At 38.4% G+C, this 24,739-nt stretch overlaps 1 protein-coding gene across 6 annotated transcripts in view; it reads right to left on the bottom strand.

The window, feature by feature from the left end:
- TP53BP1 (tumor protein p53 binding protein 1) overlaps nucleotides 1-24,739 on the bottom strand; it is an 86,602-nt gene that overhangs the window by 43,610 nt on the left and 18,253 nt on the right. For 5 of the 6 annotated variants that reach the window (XM_008582552.1, XM_008582556.1, XM_008582554.1 and 2 more), the window contains exons 2-12: nucleotides 22,763-22,952; nucleotides 21,995-22,179; nucleotides 21,696-21,789; nucleotides 21,361-21,445; nucleotides 13,601-13,767; nucleotides 12,878-13,036; nucleotides 12,382-12,511; nucleotides 10,493-10,659; nucleotides 8,876-9,005; nucleotides 8,005-8,099; nucleotides 4,921-5,129 (exon numbers count right to left, since the gene is read on the bottom strand). In XM_008582552.1, the coding sequence (XP_008580774.1) occupies nucleotides 4,921-5,129; nucleotides 8,005-8,099; nucleotides 8,876-9,005; nucleotides 10,493-10,659; nucleotides 12,382-12,511; nucleotides 12,878-13,036; nucleotides 13,601-13,767; nucleotides 21,361-21,445; nucleotides 21,696-21,789; nucleotides 21,995-22,179; nucleotides 22,763-22,769 (1,428 nt within the window). In that variant the 5' untranslated portion in view covers nucleotides 22,770-22,952. The remainder of the gene's footprint in view (nucleotides 1-4,920; nucleotides 5,130-8,004; nucleotides 8,100-8,875; nucleotides 9,006-10,492; nucleotides 10,660-12,381; nucleotides 12,512-12,877; nucleotides 13,037-13,600; nucleotides 13,768-21,360; nucleotides 21,446-21,695; nucleotides 21,790-21,994; nucleotides 22,180-22,762; nucleotides 22,953-24,739) is intronic. The other variant, XM_008582553.1, reaches the window with a different exon arrangement.

The following is a 24,739-nucleotide window of genomic DNA, read 5'->3' as shown; positions in this document are numbered from 1 at the left end:
CGGTCTCCACATGGGATCCGAACCCTCGGCGGGAGCGCCGCCACACTCCCAAGCGGCGCACTTCTCCAGTGTGCCACCGGGCCGGCCCAAAAGATTGTTATTTTTAAAATAGGATAACTGATGACCTTATTTTCTTTTACTTGTGTATTATACATCTTCTGCAAGAAATATGTATTTTTTCTCTTCTTGCAAAAAATAGGTCATTTTATAAAGGCTCATAGATAAGAAAGACATCACTAATAAAACTATAAATACCTTTTTAAAATGAAATTTACATAACATAAAATTAACCCATTTTTTTTAAAGATAACCGGTAAGGGTACCTTAATCCCTGGCTTGGTGCTGTCAGCACCATGCTTACCCAGTGAGCTAACTGGCCATCCGTATATAGGATCCGAACCCACGGCCTTGGTGTTATCAGCACCGTACTCTCACAAGTGAGCCACGGGCCAGCCCTAAAATTAACCCATGTCTACCTATAGTTTGAAACATTTTTATCGCCTCAAAAGCCCTATACTCATTAAATAGTTGTTCCCCAGAGTAAATATCACTTAAGGATTAACAAAGTAAATACAAATGTGATTTCTTTAACAAAATTCTTACAATATAAGTAGACTTTCAGGCAGTCAGAGTAGAATTTAAGGAGTTAACCAGCCTATTAACAAGCTACATTTCTAAAGACTGCCTAGATCTAGCCATCATCTGGGTTTCTGGCCCCTAATAATCCACAGTGCCAAAGCGCCCTGGAGGCCTAGGCAGAATAACTGAACTAAGTGAACAAAACCTCCCAAGGCTCTGGATGAAGACTGATGGAGAACTGTCAGTACTACACTCAGTATGAGTCAACTTCTAAGCCTAGATTCAGTACAGATCTAAATCCATAGTATCCAACTAGTTAAAAACTGGCCTCATACATACAGAGTTTAAGAGGCATTCATTTAATCATCTATAATCTAATTTGTCATCTCCAAAATTAACACATATGTCAAGAACAAAAAGTGTTAAATATCAAACTATGTTCTACTAATCCTCTCCTTACCCATCTCATCCTTGTGAAGGGTCAAAGAGGCTATGCAATTAAATATATTAGGAAAAAAGAAAAAATTCACAAAATTACCTCTATCCTTTATCCCAATTTTCTCTTGATTAGTAATTATCTATTTATTAATACTTAAATCACACAACATCAAAATTAGATTGATTTAAACCCCAGTAAACAAGACACAGAAGAAATACAGACATTAAGAATATCTGGTATATAATTTTTAAAAATAGAGAACTTTCGAATTAAAAGGGTGGATTTAATATACACATCTATTTTAACTCTTTTCTGAAACCCCATTAAGTAATGGTAAAGGAATTTTTTTTTTTTTTTTTATTCCTTTTTGTCTTTTTTTACTGACTGATAACGGGATCGCAACCCTCAGTGTCGCGCCCGTACCGGGGACCGGCAACGGGATCGCAACCCTCGGTGTTGCGCCTGCACCGCGCTCAGCCAGTGAGCGGGAACCAGTCTCCACATAGGATCCGAACCCTCGGCAGGAGCGCCGCACTCTCCAGTGCGCCACTGGGCCGGCCCTAAAGGAATTTTTTTAAAGCACAAATTTTTAAGAAAAAGAGAACAGAAGAAAAGATAATTGCGAAAAAATTCCGGAGGAGTGGTAATCTACTTGGGAGTCTAGTGAAAACTAAATTCCTAAGCCAGCAGTGGAGAAAGCCAAGAAGCACCCACAGTTCCATAGTTCAACACCTATATCCTCTCTTCCTGCTCCTCCTCTGCCCTGAAGATAGTAAAATAGAGCGTCCCTGATCTGGAGGCCAAGATGCACAGTTATCACAAGTACCATACTGAAAACAGAGAGATTAAATGAAAATCTACATATTGAATAGAACCTGCACCTGCCCCCCAACCCTACCACCAAACCCTCTTCCATTAACAGACTTCTAGTACATGGCAGCCAGGCTATCCCCAGCAGACATGAGATTAGACATTTTCCTGGAGAATCTGACCAGGACAAGACAAATCAAGATACTGACATTAGGAGACTCCCTACAAAATACTCCAGCAGATCACACTATAGCGAATCCCAGAAACAACAAGCCCCACCTACCAGCTCAGAACTACTAATCATCTTTCTGTTATTTCATCCTTAAATATCAGCAAATAGGGACTTACAATCAAGATGGCAGAACAGACAGTCCCCAGCGTCACCCTCTCCCACAAATCAACCAACTTAGAACTATAAAAAAGCAACTACAGCCAAGCTGGGGCCACTTAGAGCTCAGGGGACGAGAAGGAAACACCTACAGAATGCATGAAGGCGGGAGAAACCACGATGAGAGAAAGAGAGAAAGAAAAAACCAATCTGACCGTTTTGAATCCTGCCTCTTTCCAAGCTAGAGCTGCTGAGCACATGGAGCAGGAGCTGGCAAAAGCTGCAGCTGTGCCCATCAGATGAAGTTGCCTGGAGGCGGCAGGGGAGAAGAGGGCCTTGGTGGCCCTCAGGCCAGCAAGACTACTAGTAGGGTTCCCACGGACCCACATAGGAGTGAGAAGCCACAACAACTGAAAAGAAAGAGCCACTCAGAGGCCAGTGAGTCATCCCAAGGGACCAGCGCACGGCCATCGCATAGGAAGTGTTTGGAGTATGGGCGGTGGGGGAGACAGGCTCACAGGGGGGAACACTGGGGCACAGCATGGACAGCTGATCTGCCCCTCAATCAGCATAGAACCACTCAGTGGGGACTGGTCAGGAATATAGAACTGCAAGGGGTGCAGTTTGATGAAAAGACTCAGGCCCAGACCAGACTTTCCACACAACCCAGGTGTACCGGAACTCACAAGACCCAGAAGTACACACAAGGTCAACAACACCCTCGGCGGGAGCGCCGCTGTGCTTCCCAAGCGGCGCATTATAGCAGTGCGCCACCGGGCCGGCCCTGTCTCAAATTTTTATTGCTACTTTTACAGCGGCCTTTGAAGGTCTTTAGCAAATGTTGTAGGTAGAGCAATTTCTTCAACAGTGCCCTGTTCTTCAAAAAGTCAGCTCTCCCTTTGTGGTCAGGCATCATTTTCCCCAACTGTTAGGAATACCTCTGCAAAGACATTCATTCCCATAAAAGTCCTGTTTGGTCACTGAAAAACAACATGTAACCATTCTCTTTAATATCAGCCACCTTTTCTGAATTTTCTGGAAAATTCTTTTCAGTGCTTTGTGTCAGTTCTTATAGTTCATCCTTAAATTCTGGTGACTCTTCAACTATGTATGTTCATGTGTAACTTTGACAGAAAAGTAAAAGCTAAAGAAAAAGACATATGGTGGTTGAACATCCATTTCACCTCTAGGTAATCTTGTCTTCAACTCTGTCACTCTCAGCAATAGCTACCCTTATGCAGTGTTTACCAAGTGCAAAGCACTATTCTAGGTATTTTACATATACTAAGTCATTTAACATTCACAACCACCCTATGAGGTAGGTTATTATCAATATCAGCATTTGACTGACAGGAAACTGAGGCAGTTTCAACTGGTCACAAATTGAATAGTAGTAATGACAGAGCCAGGAGTGAGTCCAGGAAGTTCTGACTCTAGAGTCCTTGTTCTTAACTATTCCACAAATATGCTTCTAACGATTTGCATAAAATGCAATTCTTCAACAAAACAAGCAAGTTTTTTTTTTGTCTTTTTCGTGACCGGTAACCACGCTCAGCCAGTGAGCGCACCAGCCACTCCTATATAGGATCCGAACCCACGGCGGGAGCATCACTACGCTCCCAGCGCTGCATTCTCCCGAGTGCGCCATGGGCTCGGCCCAACAAGCAAGTTTTAAAACTCCAGAAAACAATTAAATTTTTTCCTTCCTACTGTCCCCTTCTCACTAAATTTGTGGCATATTTCATTATTATTCGTTTTCAAATTTTACTTTTAAATACAAACTCTTGTTATAACACTTGCACACTGAAAGGTGTGAAAAAAAGCTCGCCCAATAACACTACAATAATTCCTCCCATTAAGGTCTTACAAGAAAAGCCATTTTTTTTTCCTTTTTGTCTTTTTTACTGACCGGTAACGGGATCGCAACCCTCGGTGTCGCGCCCGTACCGGGGACCGGCAACGGGATCGCAACCCTCGGTGTTGTGCCTGCACCGCGCTCAGCCAGTGAGCAGGAACCGGTCTCCACATGGGATCCGAACCCTCGGCGGGAGCGCCGCCGTGGACCGGGCCGGCCCAGAAAAGCCACTTTGATTAAACATTTAATATAGTTATTTAGATTTAACTAAAGACCTTCTAATTTACTATAATACTTGCATTTCATTTCTTTAAACATTTAAATTTAAAATTATACAAATTTAATGTTAGTTTTCCCTTGCTTTTAGAGAAAACGCACATCAGAAAACTAAAAACCATCTTGATGCCCTAAGTACAGGAATGATTAATTAAATTATGGTACATCCACTGAAAGAAATACAAGTAATACACAACTTTTGAAAGGATAATATGAAGACAATATAACACTGAAAATTATTATGACACCATGTTAACAGGGAAAAAAAGATTAAAGTTATATGTTTACTATAAACAACTTCATTTTTTAAAAAAGTAGGCATGTGGAAAGACAAAATGATAGTAGCCATGTTAACGTATAATAATGATTAATGCCCTCCTTCAATTTTGCAGTAACATTTTCAAAAAGGCACAGTACAAAATTTCAACATAAAAAGTATGTCAAGGTATTAGGTGACTTTGGAAATGTTCTAGAACTGGATTGTGATGACAGTTGCACAACTCTGAATATTTACTAAAATATTACTAAACTGTACACCTAAAATAGGTGAATTTTATGTTTGTAAACGATACCTCGATAAAGCTGTTTTTTTTAAAAAAAGATGTTAGGAAGAAAAAACTCTACAATACTCACATGAGAAAACTCAGGCTGGGATGGGATAGGAAGTGACCCAGGAATGAAGACTGGTGTGCTCTGAGATACTGGTGTTGAAGCTTGTGGTGATATAGTGGGTTCAGGTGGGAGAGGGGGGTTTTCTATCTCCACTGGTTCATCATCTTGGAGTTTCTTCTGAAAAGTATCTCCTCCTCCTTCAGGTAACAGTGACATGTCCATTGGCTCATCTAGTTTAAAACAGGAAAAACAAATTGAGAAATAATCACCCGTCAATATTACACATGTTCCAATACCACTAACAATAATTACGTTACAGAAATTTCTGCTCCTTAAAAAAGTGACTTTATTTTTTGAAAAGCTGACAGAACAACAATAGAACGGGTCCTAGAAATCTAGCAATACTTCTTTCACTACCCCTCACCCAACCCTACCCCCACTCCTATTCTTAGGTATAGATCAAAATGGGGTTCATCAAGAGATACCCATGCATCCATAAAAATGTTAAATAACTTGGCTCCTCTGAGCCACTTGCTTGATTACATTTCGTGTAGAAACGCCCATATTAATGGCACCTAATTTAACCATAGTACATGCTGCCACAGGCCTTGAAAGGTGAAATTGTTGCCACTCTAATATCTACATTTTTACAAACTCTTTATATTTGCGTTAACAACTACTAAGTGCAGAGAGATGGATGCCACAAATACAGAGAAAGAAAAAAATCTGTGAATGCCAATCAGCACTGATTTATCAAAGAACTAAGACATAGAAGACACTAATCCTGACACAAGTTGTTCAGGAGGGAACACACACACAAAACACTACTTTCCCATAGTATATGACCCACCTGTAGGCCAATAGGACCTTCCTCACAGCCAGCCTAGCTAGCTAGCTATTTGATTCATCATCCTTTTTCCCTTATTTTACAACCTGACCCCAACCAAGCTTCTTACAGCACTCATAAACTACTTATTACATTTAGTTTTTCCCCATAATCCACATTCATGCTATTGGCTACCCACATCCTCAACCTCAATATCTACCCTTGCTTGGCCTCAGTCTCACATACCAGTCTAACACTAGTTTGGTATATAGTGCTATAGGCCTTTAATACACTGTGCTGAGTATTTTTATTGCACATTTTAAAATTTCTTGCCACAACAAAGCACATTAAGGACCTGCTATTTTAGGTACTACATATAAAAAGGCTTTATATTAATAATCTAAGGTAGATACCAAAAAAAAACCATACAAAAAGCATATATAGTGTCACAAACACTGATGCACATATTAAGCGAATGCATTAAATTTAAAATACAATTGACAAAAGAAAATACGTTACATGAAAAACAAACTGAATCATATACATAACATGATGCCAATTGTGTAAAAATACTTTTCTATATTTATGCATTGAAAACACTCTGAAAGGCCGGCCCGTGGCTCACTCGGGAGAGTGTGGTGCTGATAACACCAAGGCCACAGGTTCGGATCCTATATAGGGATGGCCAGTTAGCTCACTGGTTGTGCGTGGTACTGACAACACCAAGCCAAGGGTTAAGATCCCCTTACCGGTCATCTTTTTTTAAAAAAAAAAGAAAGAAAGAAAACACTCTGAAAGGAAATATATCTGAATACTAATTGTAATTATATCTGGATTGTGGTATCACAGGTGATTTTTGTCTTCTTCTCATTACTTTTCTATATACTTCTAGTTTCCAAATTTTCTACAATGAGTATTGATTATGTTTAGAATCAGGGAGAAAGCATTTTTAATACAATTATTTTTATATATTTTCAATGTTCACACTACACAAAGAAGAAACTGTTCTAAGAATTAACCAAATTTAATTTGCAGAAACAGGTTTTTTGTAGAATAGATTCACCTTTTTTTTTTCACTGAAAATGTCACTAATCATGTTATGCTTAGAATATTAGTCCATTTGGATACATACAACTGATTTCAAGAGAAAACAGCCAGGTCAAGGGTTCAGATCCCCATATCGGCTAGCCACAAAAAAAAAGAAAAAAAAAGAGAGAGAGAGAAAATAGCCAGAGACAAACTTTGTAGCAGAAGAAAGTCTAAGATTAAATTTTGTCATGGATAAATTACACTTGAAAATTAGTTAAATATATTTCTATATTTACATTACTCAAGAGCAGAGACAGCAGTATATCATAGAAGGCACATAGAGATAAGAGCATAGGCTCTGGAGACAGTTGCTGGAGTTCAAATCCTGCCTCCACAACCTTATCAGTTGTGAAATCTCTCTGTGTCTCTGTTTCCTCATCTGTAAGATGGGGATAAAAGTAACACCTACTTTGTAGAGTTGTGAGGATTCAGTGAGAAAAACCAAAGAGAAGCACCTGTTACAGTGTCGGGCATATACTAAGCGCTTAATAAATATAATTTATTATACCATTATTTGTATGTGAAAGAATGAAAAGGAGAAAATCATGGAATTATTGGAAAAGGCTTTATACAAATAGTACAAATTTAGAAATATCTTGAATGACTGGACAGGAGACTAGGGCAGAGCAAAAGAGATTTAGATAATGAGATAAATTAGGTAAGTAAAAAGGAACACTTTCTTGTGAATAAAGTAATATAAAATCACCAAGTCCTCAAAGAAGGAAGTAAATGAAGATTAAAATTTTTACCACCAGCTCCTACATGCTCTGGCTAAAACTATTTTAATGATAGCAAAAATAACCTACAAAGAGAACAAGAAACAATTGTTGGTTCCCTCTCACCAGAAACAAGCTAACATGTTGCTGGAAACTACTATGCCATTACTAATAAACCCAGTGCTTCACCATACTAATTTATTTAACTTTAAAAACATAAAAATGTTCCCTTAAGGGTCTTTTTAAAAACTGAGTTAACAATACAGAAAAATCTCAGAAGAATCTGTGCTAGAAAAGCAAAGAACTGAGGAGAGCACATTCTACTGGACCATATCCCTGCAGTTAGACAGACATGAGTCCTCCTAAATAGTGTAAGTCACAGTGTTCTAAATTACAAACAGTACATTTTGCAAGGCAGAAGAAATGCTGCTCCTCTTCTAATCTGAGATGAACAGACAGATCAAGAGAGCTCACCTTTTCTCCCTTCTTGCTCTGTGGGACTGCTAGGAACGATAAAAGGGGTAGATCGGAAAACATCAGGGGAAGGAGCAACAAGATCTGAGGAATTCCTTTATATAAAGAGAGAATCACAGGTTATTTTACTACAGCCACAGTTTTCCATTTCTGTATTTTTTTTTAATAGCAAAAATATCTAAGTCATTCAGATAAATACTTATTAGCATTTCTCCCGAACAGCAACCTGAGGCTAACGGAAGAATCATGAACACTTCAATAACTATTTCTCACATCAGACATTTCTAAAATAAGAATTTAAAAAAAAGAAAGTAAGGGCAAAGTGAATGACCACACACAGGACATCATGATTAAAAAGCAGGATGAGCAAGTGCTAACAAGTAAATTCATTTGCAGAGACATAAAAAAATTTACTCAATTTTTTGTTTTATTAAAAAACAAAACAAAAACAAAAACAAAACAAAAGGCAAACTTCTTTGCCCTAACACAGACATAAAGAAATCCAACTACTGTCAACTATAACAACCTATTCTCTACCCTATGTTGTTAATGGGAAGGAAGAACTGCTAGTAAAATGGAGGAACCGAATGTTTGTTTTGGATGCACAGTATAACATTTTCTAAATAACTGGGCATTTTCTTTCCTAGTCACGCTTTTGGGCGACTATTATAAACTTTCCAGATGGGAAAACAGATTTACCTGCCTTCAATAGGTCCACTAAGTTCTCACCCAGTTCACATTCTATAGTCTAGATTCTACCTTATGGTTTCAAAAAGAATTCTGGACTAGCAGTAATTTTACCTCTTTCAATCTTAACCTAAGACCCTCAGGCACATGTTGCCTTGATTCAAGTTACTTTAGGCTTACTTACGTAGAAAGACTCTCCTGAACAAGGGACCTCTGACCAGAGAGCTGCAGGAGGTGCAGAGTGGTGGCAGGTGTGGAAGCCAGAGAACACCCACCTTCTTCCCTTGAAGGAGTAGAGCAACCATCAGAAGCTACTGATAAAAAAGAAATTCCAGTTGCATTTACTTCTCAGATTGACATTACTGAGTTGTCAAAAAATCACCAGTACTGCAAAAGGAGTAATATCTATATTACCAACAAAGTTCCAAAATGGCAGAAATCATTTTCTAATCATTGCACAACTAATGGAATGCCATGATAACATAAATCTTGGATGAACATTAAACCCCACTTCCCTACTAAACTATCAGTTCCCTTAGTCCTTTCTGTCATGATCTAAGCTTGAAGAAAAGCCAGAATCCTTATATCTCTGCTTGACTGCTCTTGTTTTTGTGATGCTTCTATTATAAAAAAGCAAGCAAGCCTTTTATTCCAAGGTCTAGCTAAGGTGAAGTAAAGCTCATGCCATGACGCAGATGGAAGTCAAAACAATGCGCATGACACCTGAGGATACGAATGCAGCAATTTTCCTGATTAGAATTTGGGCCTCTTCACAGCAGACAGAAAATACTAATGTATTAGTAAAAAAATATAAAGGACCAACCATTATTGACTTATATTATGAAGAGCCTCCTGTTGGTCCCTTTTCCTTAGCAACAGATGGGATATCAACTATACCAATCTCAAGTATAAAAAAATTTGTTAGGGCCGACCCCGTGGCTCACTCAGGAGAGTGCGGCACTGGGAGCGCCGAGGCCACGGGTTCGGATCCTATATAGGGGTGGCCGGTGCGCTCACTGGCTGAGCACAGTGCAGGCGACACCATGCCAAGGGTTACGATCCCCTTACCGGTCACTAAAAAAACAAAACAAAACAAACAAAATAAATAAATAAATAAAATTGTTAAACATAACCTTATTGCTTTAGTGAAAGACCAAAAAGGTTTCTTGGTGACCTTCTCAATGTCTTGAACAGTAACCTACATCATAGCATAATACAGGAATATAGACGTCTTCCCTTCCCTCCTTATAACACACTATATTTTGCTGGTTACTACTGAAGCTTTCTGGCTCCCTCAGGATGTGGAACAGGGGGCTGGTGGAGGTTTAAAAAAGTGTGAAACAAATACCATTGTAGTCTTCTACATTTTATGTCCTTTCTATGAGAGCTTAACTTCCTATTTGTGATAGATGAACTAATAAACAGATGAGAGAGTAGACTATTACTCAGGTGAATATGAAAAACTTAAACTTAATTGTTATATTTAAGATTTGAAGACTTAGTAAACATATAACAGAAGAAAAATGGCTACCCTATCCATAATATTAAATTTACTGTATCAGCTATCATTCTTCAAAAACTCCATTTCCAAAAGAAACAAAAATTATGTTAAAATGTTAAACAGCAATCACTTCCAAAAAGCCCTTTTCACTAATTACCTAGAAATATATTTTCTTTCCATATCACAAATAAATCTGCATACCTATAAAATGCTTTCTAACTTAAACAGAAGCCTCAGAACTAAAATAAAAGCTTAAATCTTCAGAGAAAAGGAGCTGTAACAATTAATCACTCTTTGTACCTGTTTTACTGCTCTGGTCAAACAAGTCTTCCTGAGTTGACAAGACCTCAGATTCTGGTGACTTCCGAATCTGCAGTCCACCTTCCACAAGTTCTTGAGGAGACATTTGTTCTTTTGTTTCCATAGCAGCAAGAGACACTTTGGGACTAGAAGACATGTCCTCTGACCTAGGAAATTCAAATCACCAGGACAAAAAGTTGCTAAGTTCAAATACTTTCATCTTTTAACTAAAAACCTTTTCATGTTTTGTGTGTTTTTCTTTAATAATTTCAAAAATTCCCATAGCTCTAACCCACATAATTAGCTACTCTTTATGATGATACAAAGCCCTCCGCCCATTTCAATGGCTTTCTCTCACACAGCAAAACCTCTGTTCAACTCTGCTCACTGCTATGCTGCACACTTTCCAAGATTTCTGATAAAGGATTTGGGGATTTGGGGCTGTTATCTAGACCTGTATGAAGGATTCTTTTCTGTTGTTGTTGCATCTTTCTTTCTTTTTTCATTTGTTTATATATTTTTTAGCTCCCACTTATGAGTGAGGACAGGCAGTATTTCTCTTTCTGTGCCTGGCTTATTTCACTTAACATAATTTTCTCTAAGTTCACCCATGTTGCTGCAAATGGCAGAATTTCATTCTTTTTAATGGCAGAGTAGTATTCCATTGTGTTTATATACCACATTGTCCTTATCCAGTTGTCCAATGATGGATGTTTAGGTTGGTTCCAACTCTTCGCTACTGTAAATTCAGCTGTGATAAACAGGGGAGTGCAGCGAGTCCCCTTGACATGATGATTTCCATTCCTTTGGATATATACCCATCAGTGAGATGCTGGATCACAAACAACTACAGATAGAACTGTATGAAGGATTCTGACCCAGCCCACAAAAATGTCAGTAAGGAGAGTAATCCAAATGATGACATTCCATGGAAAGTGCTTAGATGTGAATTATCCTCTGCACTAGTGCCACATACATTATCTTCTGACTTTTTCCACACTATCTACCCAACCCGAGGAGCCCTGAACCAAGATTCCTTCACACCAATATTACTCACACATATAAGATAAGACACTCATTGTTGGCCCCTTTCCAGAGACTTATAAGGTTCACCTATTCTATCACTCCTACTCCCCAGGATAAACTACATAGGAGAGCAAAACTAGCTGGAAATCAACATCCTGAAGAAAAGCCTGAAAAGTTAGCCAATGTTAAGTTGAAACACAACTTCTTTTGATATTCAACTTTGTTCAGAACCCCATCCCTGATGTATTGAAGAAAATAACAAAACAATATGGAATGTTTATTCATCTCCTCCTCCAAACTGGAAGGACCAGAGTTTTCCTCTGCCATATCCAAACTTCAGCTGTTGGCCAGAGGCAACACAGTAATCACCACAGAGCAGAGGTACATTTCCCAATTCCTACCAAGTTAAAAGTCTAAAGGACTTGGGAAAATCCCTACATCTATCTATACCATAAACTGCCAGATGTAGAACACCTGAGGACCCAAAGCAATCTGGGTGCTCTTCAAGTACAGAAACAGTGGGTTTTCAAACATAATATTTATGTGACTCTTCCTAACACCAAAGAGACTAGGAAGACTTCCCACATAGAGACAGTGGCTCTGTAGACAAAGTTCACAGAGAAGCAACCAAAGATTAAGGAGTCATGGTCATAGTTACAGCAAAAATAAAAAAGCTTTGTAATACGCCTAAAGATAAGATGAGGACACAATGAGACTTCATAAACAACCAATGGACACAAAAATGTCCAGTACAAGGGAGAAAAACTAACAATTTCTAAAAATGTTTCCACCTAGCAAAATGAAATTAGTATAACCCTATAGCAAAAACCCATATGTATCTTTTAGAAAGGAACATGGATTACCTTGAAGGTGATGGATTTTGCTCTTCTACCACACGTACATCCTTACTGGGCTGTGCTATCACAGGGACGTCCTTGCTGGGCTGTTCTGCCATGGGGATATCTTCAGTGGACTGTCCTTCCTGCTTGATTACTTGGAGTTTTAGAAGAAGACAGGAAGGAGATATTTAATTTTTCAAAGTATAAGCAGAAGGTTATATGCTTATATACCAAATGCTTTTTAAAAGGCAAAAAATTTTAAAGAAATAAGTACATTTTCAAACACATTCAGGCAGCATTCCAAAAAGGAAAGTAACCAATAACCCACTTATGGGAAAGCTCAATCTGCAAGCCATCAATTGACAAGTATTTACAAGACAACTGTGCAACCTAACTATATTAACTTAGATTATATTAACTTGGATAGCTATAAAACTTAAAAAAGGTAAAAATAACTACCTCTAGCATGGGAAGAAAATACTTATAAACAACTTCAAATACCAGAACACGTGTTTCATACCAGTATTAGCATCCACATCAGAAGGCCTGGTATAACCAGAGTTGATGGTTACTGACTGTAGATGCTCTTTGTCCACTCCATATGGCACAGTATGTTCTTCATCATCCTGGCTCTGGGAAAGTTCAAGAACCCCAAAGCCCAACTGTGATGAGCCAGCATCTAGGAACAAAACTACAAGAAATTAGGTATTATCCCACAACATTATACAATGTGCAAGCTGCTGTCCCTCAGCAAAAAAGGGTCACATTAATCCCTTCACATCAAAGCTGTGCCCCCTAAAAATATTTCAACAAATAAATAAATAAATACATTAAAACTGAATGGTAAAAATGTGAAATGAAGGAAAAAAACTGCATACTATAAAACCTTACAAGTACCTAACATGTCTACTTTCTGAAGGTATACCATAAACCACATCCACATCTACAGCAATTCAGATTGTACTTCTATCCTACAAAGCTCATATTATTTCAAAATATTTGGAAAACAAATGAATACAAAAGAGGAAGAATCAATATGCAGAAAGGGGGCTATCCAATGAGTTGCAAATTCCTGAATACAAATTAGGTGGAATATCTTAAATTACTAGCAAATTTCTTAATGAATCCCAATTTAATGATGAGAAAATCTATAACCTGATAAAGAGGAGAAATATAGACATTTGCATGCTCATGTTAAAGGAACTTGGGACAATCTACTATCCTGAAAAAGGCAGAAGGCTACCTTCAGCACCAAGGGAATGTTTGGTATCATCTGAAGTATCTTCTTCGTTCTCCTCTTTCTTCTTCTCTTCCAGCTCTTCTTCCTTCTCCTCTTTCTCCTTCTCTTCCAGCTCTTCTTCCTTCTCTTCCCCCACAGCAGGAGCAGATTCCACTGACATTCCCAGAACACTATACAGCAGAAAGATAAAATCATGCGTTCCCAGATAGGTTGGGACATTTTGCTCAAAAAACTATGAATTTTATTGTGACTCCCCCCATACACCATCCACCTCTCAGCCAAATTTGCAAATGAAAACCTCTATAGTGCATCTTTCTATGGAAAGCACCTAAAAGGTTAACAACTCAACATACTATAAAGAATTAAGTAACACAGAAATTAAACAGAAGGCACAAACATACTTGAATTTTATCTTTTTAAGAATAGGGATAGATAAATCTTGCAGTCAAGAGAATTATTGACAAGTGACAAGAAAAGATGTGCACTGGATGAGCAAGGGGCTCAAAAACCACATTTATTAAAGTGCACAAAAACATTTAAGAAAAAAATCTTAAACATTTCATCCTAAGGAAAAAAAAAAATCTTAGAATACATACATAGAACCAGAGACCAGAGTTTCCAAATAAAATTTAGGTAAGAGGCCTATGTATTTAAAAGAAATTACCACCACAGGTCAAAAAACATAATATAATTAAAAGACAAGTAATTAGGAAAAAAATCTACAACAGACATTAACAAAAGATTAGTCTCCATAAAATATAAAGAATTCACACAAAGAACACCAACATATAAAATGGACAAATGACAGAACAGTCAACTCATAAAAAAAAGAAATACAAGTACCTTCAAACATGTAAGGAAATCAGAGAAACTATTTATTGCCAATCAAATTTTTTTTTTTTTTTTTTTGTCTTTTTCCGTGTCCGGCAACGGATCGCAACCCTCAGTGTCGCCCCCGTACCGGACCAGGACCGGCAACGGGATCGCAACCCTCGGTGTTGCTCCCGCGCCTCGCTCAGCCAGTGAGCGGGAACCGGTCTGTATGTGGGATCCGAACCCTCGGGCGGGAGCGCCACCGCGCTTCCCAAGCGGCACACTATCCAGTGCGCCACCGGGCCGGCCCCAATCAAATTTTTTTTTGGCGGGAGCGCCACCGCACTTCCCAAGCGGCACACTATCCAGTGCGCCACCGGGCCGGCCCCAATCAAATTTTTTTTTAAAATTTTAAATACTATACTACTACTCAGTGCTACCCAAACTAAGGTGAGATAAACATCATCATACACTGTTTATGAGTATAAATAAATAAATTCTTTCTGGAGAACAACTTAGAAATAAGCATCAAGAGCTTTAAGAAGTGTTCACATACAGTAATTCCAATAATTGCTATTTTAAGAAATAACTTCAAATGTGGAAAGATCCTTACTCAAACTTATTTCTCAAAGTTTATTGTTATTAAGAAACAATCTATAAGTTCAGCATTAGGGAAATGATTAAATAATTTCATAATCTAGAAAATGAAATATTATGAAATACATATTAAAAATGTTTGAAACAATCAAATACTATGTGTGAACCTGGATTGGATCTTGGATCCAATCAATCAGTCAATCAATCAATAAAACAATATAAAGACATCTTTGATACAATTAGGAAAATCTGAATATGAACTGTTAATATTAGACATTATGGAATTGGGTGATAATGATACTATGATCAAAGAGGATAACATACTCACCCTTAGGGGATGAATACTCAAGTATTTAAGGGGAATTATGATGTTTGCAACCTAGTTTCAAACGATTCTTACCCCCCAAAAAGGTATATAATATACATATGAGGGGTCTTCACAAAGTTCATGGAAAGATTCATATTATCTTTTAATTCTATGTTTCCATGAACTTGTTGGAAGTACATACAGAGAGAGAACAAATGTGTACTCCTCATCTCTTCTGTGGGTTTAAACTTTTAAAATAAAAAACTCAGAAAAAATGTTACTAACAGTTTCAATTGTCATGAGAAAAATGTTCATGCTGTTCAACAAGAAGGTCAGCAAACTTACAAACTTTTACTTTCCACATGATGTCAATTATGTAAATCAACTGCACAGAAAAAAAAGGGGGAAACACGGCAAAATGTTTACAGCAATTAGCCTCTGGATGGCAGGATTATAGATGACATTTTTTGCCTCTTTGCAACTTTGTACAAATTTAATATTTTATACAAAGAGTATTATGCGTAACTTTAATAAGCATAAAACAGGTGAAAACATAAATTTGCAAAATTGGGGACCGTCACCCAAGGAAGAGAAAAAGGACTAAGTAAAAATTTCCACAAAAATAAAATAGAACATTATCTCTATAACTGGGAGGACCAGATACATGATCTTAGGAAATACAGGAAAAGAAAGTTTAAGAGCAAATATGACAAAAGGTAGAAAAGAGAAGCAATGACGGACAGCAAAACACCACACACCTTGGATCCTTCCTTAGTCTCTTTTGGTGGCTCTTCCTCATATCCCTGACCTCTAATTCTGGTGGGTTTAGTGAGTCCTTGGACCTCTATTCTCCAGCAACATTCACTCCCTTAGTGATCTTATCCAGACTCATGGTTTGGAACACTATCCATCCATATGCTTATCAACCTGCATTTTTAAATCTCCAGCCTAGACCTTTTCCCTGAGCTCTAGACTTGCACATCCAGTTGCCTCCTCAACATCTCCAACTGGCTATTGAATAGGCATCTCAATTTTAACATATCTAAAACTGAACTTCCTCCTACAATCTTCTCTGTCTTAATTAACAGCCACTCCATTCTTCTAGCTGCTCAAACCAAAAACTTGAAATCACTGTTACCTCCTTCCTGTCTCTCATACTCCACATCTGACCTATCTTTGAATGCTATTTTGAAATACTCAGAATCTCACCACTCCTCATCCATTTTTACCCTGGTCTAGCCACTGTCATATTTTGCCTAAATTATTTCAACAGCCTCCTAGTTGGTCTTCTTGCCTCTGCCCTTGTTCCCCGCTCAGTCTATTCTTGATCTAGCAGCCAGAGTGATCCTGTTAAAAATCTAACTCAGATCATGACATTCCCCTGCTCAAAACCCTTAAATGCCTTCCTATCTCACTAAGAGCCAAATTCCTCACAATGACCCATAAGGCCTTACATAATTTGGTTCCTCCTTTACTTCTCTAACCTTCTCCCACTTCCCTCAGTCACTCCACTCCACCACACTAACCTCCTTGTCATTTCTCAAATATTTTAGGCATACTCATGCCTCAAGGCCTTCGCACTTGCCATTCTCTATGAATGAATTGCGCTTATCCCAAATAACAGCACAGATACTCACATTAGATTTTTTTTTTTGTCCTTTTTTGAGACCGCCCGCACCGCGCTCAGCCAGTGAGCGCTGTGAGTGCACCGGTCATCCCTATATAGGATCCGAACCCGCGGCGGGAACACCGCTGCGCTCCCACGCCGCACTCTCCCTAGTGCGCCAGGGGCTCGGCCCTCACATTAGATTTTTAATCAAATGTCACATCATTGAAGCAATCCCTAGCCACCCTATATAAACTTGCAACTTCGCTGATGCTTCCTATCTCCTTCCCTCCTTTATTTTTCTGTTCAACCCTTATCAATATCTAACATACTATACATTTTATTTATTTATCATGCATTGCTAAATAACATACAAGACTGTAAGCTACAGTAAGGACTAGGATTTTTATTTCTTCTGATCACTTTGTATACCCAAAACCTAAGATTGGTTAGCATTCAGGAAGTACTCAAAAAATATTTGTAGAATGATTAAGTGAATCAGAAGAGACTTGAAATAAATCAGATTATAGTTTTTAAAAAAAATAGTATTGATGTTAAACTTTTCTCCACTGTCTAAAGCTGATGTAAAAAGAAAAAGATTTAAATATACTATTTAGAGGTATAAAAATAGTCAGCAGAACTAAAATTATTACCATAGAAAATTGGGAGGGTGTTAGTGTGAATTAAATCCCCATCTTTCATTATCAGAACTCAACTGTCTTAATCGGATAAAACAAAAAATGGCAGTACAATAGTATTACTTTACATATAAAACACTTTTATAGTTTTACAATAGCATCAGAACTAGGAAGATAACCTCCCAAAGAAGTAAAAACACAAACACCTAAAGAAGGTTGCCTCTGTGAAAGGTGACCAAGAGTGGGGAAGGACTCTTTGTTTTTTATTATAAGCCATTTTTAACATAAAATGACGTATTTATATTATTCTATTAAAATATTTAACGGATCTCATCAAAACTAAAAAGTTGCCCTGTGAAAAACCCTGTGAAGAGGATGAAAAGACAAGCTACAGAGTGGGAGAAAATCTTTGCAAACGACATTTCCTACAAAGAACTAGTATCAAATATATAAAGAACTCTCAAAACACAACAGTAAAAAAACAATCCAATTAGAAAACAGGCAAAAGACATGAACAGACATTTCCCTGAAGAAGATGACAGATGGCAAATAAGCACCTGAAAAGATGCTCAACATCATTAGAGAAAAGCAAATTAAAACCACAATGAGATATCATAACACACTTATCAGAATGGCTAAAATAAAAAATAGTGAAAACACCAAATGCTGGTGAGGATGGGGAAAAATTGGATGACTCATACATTGCTGGTGAAATTATAAAACAGTACAGCTATTCTAGAGCTGCAGTTTCTTAAAAAACTAAATATAAAACTACCATACAACCTAATAATTGAACACTTGGGCATTTAACCCCAAGAAATGAGACAAATTCATACAAAAATGTCTACACAAATGTTTATAGCAGCTTTATTCATAGTAGTCAAGAACTGAAAACGACTTAACTATTCTTCAACTGGTGAATGGTAAGAAAAACTGTGGTACATCCATACCATGGAAGAATACTCAGCAATAAAAAGAAACTATTGATATAGGCAAAAACTTGAATGGATCTCCTGGGAGTTATCCTAATTAGAAAAAGCCAAAGCCAAAAGGTTACATACCATATGATCCCATTTGTATAACATTTCAAAATAAAATTTTACAAATGGAGAATGGATTAGTGGTTGCCAGGGGTTCAGGTATGGAAGAGGGATGTGAGTGTGGCTATAAAAGGGCCACACTAGGCATCCTTGTGGTGTTGGAACTGTTCAGTATCTTGACTGTAGTAGGATACACAAACCTACATATACATAAAACTGTATAAAATTTAATAGACATACACAAACACACAAGTACAAGTAAAATGGGAAATCTGAATATATTTGATGGATTTTATCAGTGTTGATATCCTGACTGTGATATTATAGTACAGTTTTGCAAAGTGTTAGATAGGGAGAAACAGGGCAAAGTATACACAGGATCTCTCTGTATTATTTCTTACAACAGCATGCAAATCTATAATTATCTCAATTTTAAGAACATTTGATAGTGAATTAAAATATCTATATTTCTTCAGTATCATATTTTAGGACATACCATGTTTAAGACCATCAGCTTACTTCAATAGGGAACTAGACAAGGCAGAAAGATTTTTTGGAATTTTATGACATAGAAAAAGTTTCACAGGCAGATAGTTTTTTTCAAAATATCTGCATTAATGAATATAGACAACATAAGAGATCAATATAAATGTGTTTTATTTAATTTATTTATTTATTTATTTATTTTTTAAAGATGACCGGTAAGGGGATCTTAACCCCTGTCTTGGTGTTATCAGCACCACACTCTCCCAAGTGGGCCACAGGCCGGCCCATAAATGTGTTTTAAAGAGCTTTCATTCTTTTGGAATCAACCTCAAATTCTTTCCAGCTTCATAGCTTTTGTACATGCAGTACACTCTGTCTGGACAGCTCCTCCTCTCACATTGCATGTGAGCCTTTCAACTATGCCTAGCAAATTCATATTTATTATTTAGACTGCATTCCTCAGAGGTATTCCCTTACCCCCCCCCACAGATTACGTTATGTATATATTTCCTCTTTGCAATGATCACAATTGTAATTGTATAGCTACTGATGTAATGACTTAACATGTCTCCCCTATTAAATTATAAGCTCCATGATAGCAAAGCCTCTTTAAAGCACATGCTACAGTACCTGCACGTTTCTTGAACATAGGCATTCAATTTTCTCGTACAGAAAGATCAACACATTGATGCAAAAAAGGAAAAGTAGTAGCATGAAACTTCTCAAACAGCACTGTTTCATTCACAGTGAGGGACATGCATATTTCCTGTCCCCACTGGTTCAAACCAGGATGCTGAGCTACAGAAACATAAGATAGCCTAGCACATGTTCCTAAAGAAGTACCATAAACTTAAATGCCTACAGAAAGCAAAGCACAGGGACATGCATATTTCCTGTCCCCACTGGTTCAAACCAGGATGCTGAGCTACAGAAACATAGATAGCCTAGCACATGTTCCTAAAGAAGTACCATAAACTTAAATGCCTACAGAAAGCAAAGCACGACAACATATGTGAGGGAAGCATCTGGGTATAAGAACAAAAGCACAAGCACTACAATAAATGACAAAAGAGCACCTGGCCTTAGTGTTCAAGCACAACAGTGAGTTGTAGGGACTATGGCAAACCATAGCACTCATACTCTAAGCGGAGGCTGACTGCTACTCATGGCTCCAGCCAACTGTTGCCAATAAGGACTAGCAACACCAAAAGCCAGAAATGCAGGTTTTATGAAAAATTTCCCCATTTTTAAATTCTGTCAATTAATTAGAATATATTTTACCACATGTGTGGGCCAAATAAAACCCATCCACAGGCCAAAATGAGTCCACCAATTTGCAGATTGTTCTAAAAGCATTCATTTTACTTGATAATTTAGGAGAAAAAATTTATGTGCAAACATTGTATAAAATAAAACGTACCCAAAAACGGAATTTATTTTTAGGACAAAACAATAGTCTTTAACCATCTCAAATTAACATTCTCCTGACTATCCTCATTTTTTACCCCGACATCTCAAGACTCCTTAAGTTGTCTACATTCTCGTCTGACCTTAGGACAATTGAGGCAGAAGACTGAGAAGCATTGAATAGTTAAAAAGAAAGCAGAGGCACTTGAGTCAGAAGTGCCAGGCTCAAAGACCAGCTGTCACTTCCTAGCAATGTATTCCACAGCAAGTTATTTAACTTCTTTGCTCATCAGTTTCCCCCTCCATATAACAGAAGTAATATGATGTCTACATTGTACAGCTGCTTTAAGGATAGAATTAAACGAGATTATTTGTCAAACATCCAATAAAGGGCCTAACACAGAGGATGAATTAAAAAAATGGACACTATAAAAATATACATAAAATATGGTAAAAGACGAATACCGCTTACAGTATGAATTAAGCATTCTGTATCTAAAACTGATGAGGTGCTTTGGTTGGTAGGTGGAAAGCAGGCCTAACAGTTTTGATAATATACCTACATATTTTTTGATAGTTTCTTCTACTAAGAAGTCATATCTACTCTAAGGATAAGAAATGTTTACTTTGTTTCACATGCACAAGAGAGATCACAATTTGAGTGACGTAGGTATAAAAACTATTACCTTCACAAAAGAGATTCCAGCTATCATTACTAATACAATACTACCTAAGACAACCCTCAAATCCCACTTCCTAATCCACACAAAAAAGATTAATCCTTTTATCCTGGGGATGAGGCAACAGGTACAGATAAAAGAATTGATCTGTGAATACATTTAAATAAATGTCTTCAAACATTAATATACCTGCTTGTCCTGTTTGGCTGAGGTAACTGTTCAATGACCTGACTGATAGAATCATATGTGTCCGAATGAGAAGAATCCATGGGGTCTGAAAAAAATTACTGGATATTAGCACAAAAGGCACTTACCACCAAACTTAAATACAAATTCAGGAATACAGACAATGCCAATCTAATCAGCTACATCAGAACATCAACTTTTGATGCCTGTTATGCACCACATACAGCACTAGACTTCCTTACAGACATTCACCACAACCACATAATATTTAAATCCATCCAGCTCCAACAAGAACATCCAAAAAATGCAAACGGGACTGATAGCTTTAAACACCTCACCTGCAGCCTTGTTTTCTTTCAAATGTTCGTTGATCCCACTATTACTGTCTCCTTGTTCTTCTCCAGCTGTTTGTTCAGGATTGGACACCACATCCTAGAAAATAAACATACATAATATCCCCACTAAAAATGAAATAGTCCAAAATGAGACACACTTTTTATGAATATGTTAATTTTATTTTTCCAAACAACTTTATCCAAAAGACAGTGATCTCCTAAATACTTATGTTTGCTGGTTGGTCTAGGTTAGGAAAAACAAAAAAATCTGCTCAATCATTTTCAAACAAGTTATCACTCACCAACACAGGGTTCTCTTTGTGCGTCTGTAGATTAGGAAGGTGTCGAGATAGTATACCAAAGTGAGAACCAGAATCATCTTCTAGAACCTGGCTTTCAGGCTGGGAATCTTCAATTATCAGGCAAGGAGTATCTTGCTGAGAGAAATCTGAATCCAACTGACTTCCAGTAGGGTCCATCTGCTCCCCTGGAATGGAATAACAAAAGACCAGTTCTGTGTAACCTACTAGCCTTCCTCACCGCAGTCTAAGCCTAAATAATGGGCGGAAGTACATAAGCTGGGAAAGAGGACCAGTTCAGTGCTCCTTCAATTAGAACATTATATTTATAATTGCTGCAAGCACTTTCCTATTTTACCTCACAAGCCCCCGTCTCCTCATCATTTGCAATAAGCCTACCTATCCCTCCCTCCCTCTTCGTTTTCATCACCTTTCCGTAGACAGCCTTTCCCCTCCTTCCTAACCTCTTTTCTCCCCGCCTCTTTTTCCATCCCCCCACAATTCTCCCTACGTCCTTCTGGCGCGTCCACCGCCCCCCAAAAAGCTGCTTTGTAATCTCTGTTCGCCAGAATCCCACAGCCCTTCACGCTTCCCCACGACCACTCAGCCTTCCTAGCTACGGCTTCCCCACCCCCTCCTCAGGGCCCTCCAACCCATTCCCCGTCACCGCCGCCATGCTTGCCACCCCGCCCCCTCCGGTCAGCTATCCCCTCAGAGCCGAAACTCAAGCCCTCGGAGCCGGCCGCGCCCCCATTTCGCTCCAAACAGTACCAGGCATCCCGGCGGGAGGTCCCTCGCGCCCAAGCTAGAGGTCTCTGCACGCTCCCCAGGTCCCTCCAGCTCGATCCCCAGGTCGCCGCTGTCGCCACCGCCGCCACCGGCCGCGAACTCCCCCTTTTTCCGTCGCGTCACTCAGTATCTGATCGCCCATTCGTTTCTGCTGCCCGCCACTCAAGAAATCCTGTGGATGATAGGTAGCTGAGGCGGAGTGCCCCGCCCACTTTAGAAAAAGGAACAAGGCGGCGCGTTTCCATGGCAGCATGGACGTTGCAGGCCCACCTCCTAGTACAGCCAGAGAATGACAGTATCCTTGAACCGAAGGGACCTTGGGAGAGAGTGAAATATATTCTCCTGCCTCCAGGACGATTATATTTACCACTATTCAGACATTTGAAAATCTCTACCTGCTTTCTATAGTTTATGAACTGTAAGGCCTCTTCCCTTCCTCTCTTCCATGGAAAAGAAGAGAGTTTCCTGGCTTTCTAATAAAAGAGGAAAGAAGAAAAGGATTGAGGATGGCTAGTACTTCAGAGCTGGTGAAACGGAAGTGGGAAAGAAGACTCTTTGGGGTTTACTGTGTCAATCAGGATCCCTATTGCGGACCTCTACCTTAATTCAAGGGCCTCATGTTACACCTCTGACAGTTTTTATTTGTTGTTGTTTTGTTTTACATTGTCTGAGGGCTCCAGTAAGTTATATTTCTTCCCATTGCCCTTTCCAGCCTGGAATGTATTTCAAGCTTTACATTTGTTTATCATTGTCCTATCTTTTATGGAATTGCAGCCTATGGAGACTACAGCCCCGGACATGTTTTGCACCTCCCATTGAGACAATTGAGCACCATGATTCTCAAACTCCGTGGTGAAGAGAACAGCTGCCGCCCCTTTTAACTAGATGACCTCAAAGATCCCTTCAAGCCCTGAGACTCTATTATCCTAATTATGGTGCCAGGGCCTTATAAGGGGAGTGGCAGCTGTGACAAGTATTAATGAACTAGGCCCCATGAGGCATATGTATTTGATTTTTTGTTTTTTTAGTCTAAACGGCAGTTGGATGTGGAATAGAATTCCAGCTAGAGCAGCTGTCAGTAGGGAAAGTACCTAGCACAGTGCCAAGCATATACATAGTAGATATTCAATAGGAGACAGTTTTCTCTCTCTACCCCAGGCTTGGAATTATTTAGGCTCAGCCTAACCATGATTCTCCATTTCTGTAAATGCCCAATTCAACACCCAATATGGGCTAAGCTGAAATGGAGCTTCCTTCCAATCTCCCTGCTGCTATAAATTACAGTGGTAATATTTTCCAAAACAAAAATCAAAGCATGTTGTTTGAGTCTATGTTACTTATGGAAACAAAAAAACACTTTGAAAGGAAACTGTCCTAAAAAAATCTAGAATCTATTATTGCTATAACTAGAATATAATTAGGATTCCCAGAATGTTTTATTAGTAGGGCAAAAATGAAATGGACCACACAGAGGCACATCTCACTTCTTAATCTTCAAATCATTTATAATTGACTCCTCTCTTTCTCCATTCCTAATGCTGCAGAAGATCAGTAATCAAATAAATGTAATCCTAAAAGGACCAGGTCAGATCAATATTAACTATACTAACTGGACAAAGTGAGTTCATTTGCTCAATTTGAGAGGGCACAAACAATCAGGTCCTGTTATGGGCAAATAATGACCCTGATTCCCATAAAAAATTCCCCGAAAATCACTATCTTATTGTCTTCAACCTACTATTGCATTTCTTCCTCCCCAAACAAGATATAAATAAACAGGTCTTCTTCATTATTTGACAAACAACTGTATGAGTTTGTCAAAATTCATAAAAATAAAAAGGGTAAGTTGAATCTCAATAAATATGACTAAAAATAGATAGATAAATGAGCCAGAGCCATTCCAATTACTCAATAAGTCTCAAAAAAAAAAAACTGTGTGGGGCCGGCCCGGTGGCGCAC

This window comes from Galeopterus variegatus, unplaced genomic scaffold (genome assembly GCF_000696425.1).
Source record: "Galeopterus variegatus unplaced genomic scaffold, G_variegatus-3.0.2 Scaffold2665, whole genome shotgun sequence".
NCBI lineage: Eukaryota > Metazoa > Chordata > Mammalia > Dermoptera > Cynocephalidae > Galeopterus > Galeopterus variegatus.
This window is presented reverse-complemented; position numbering and strand designations above follow the sequence as displayed.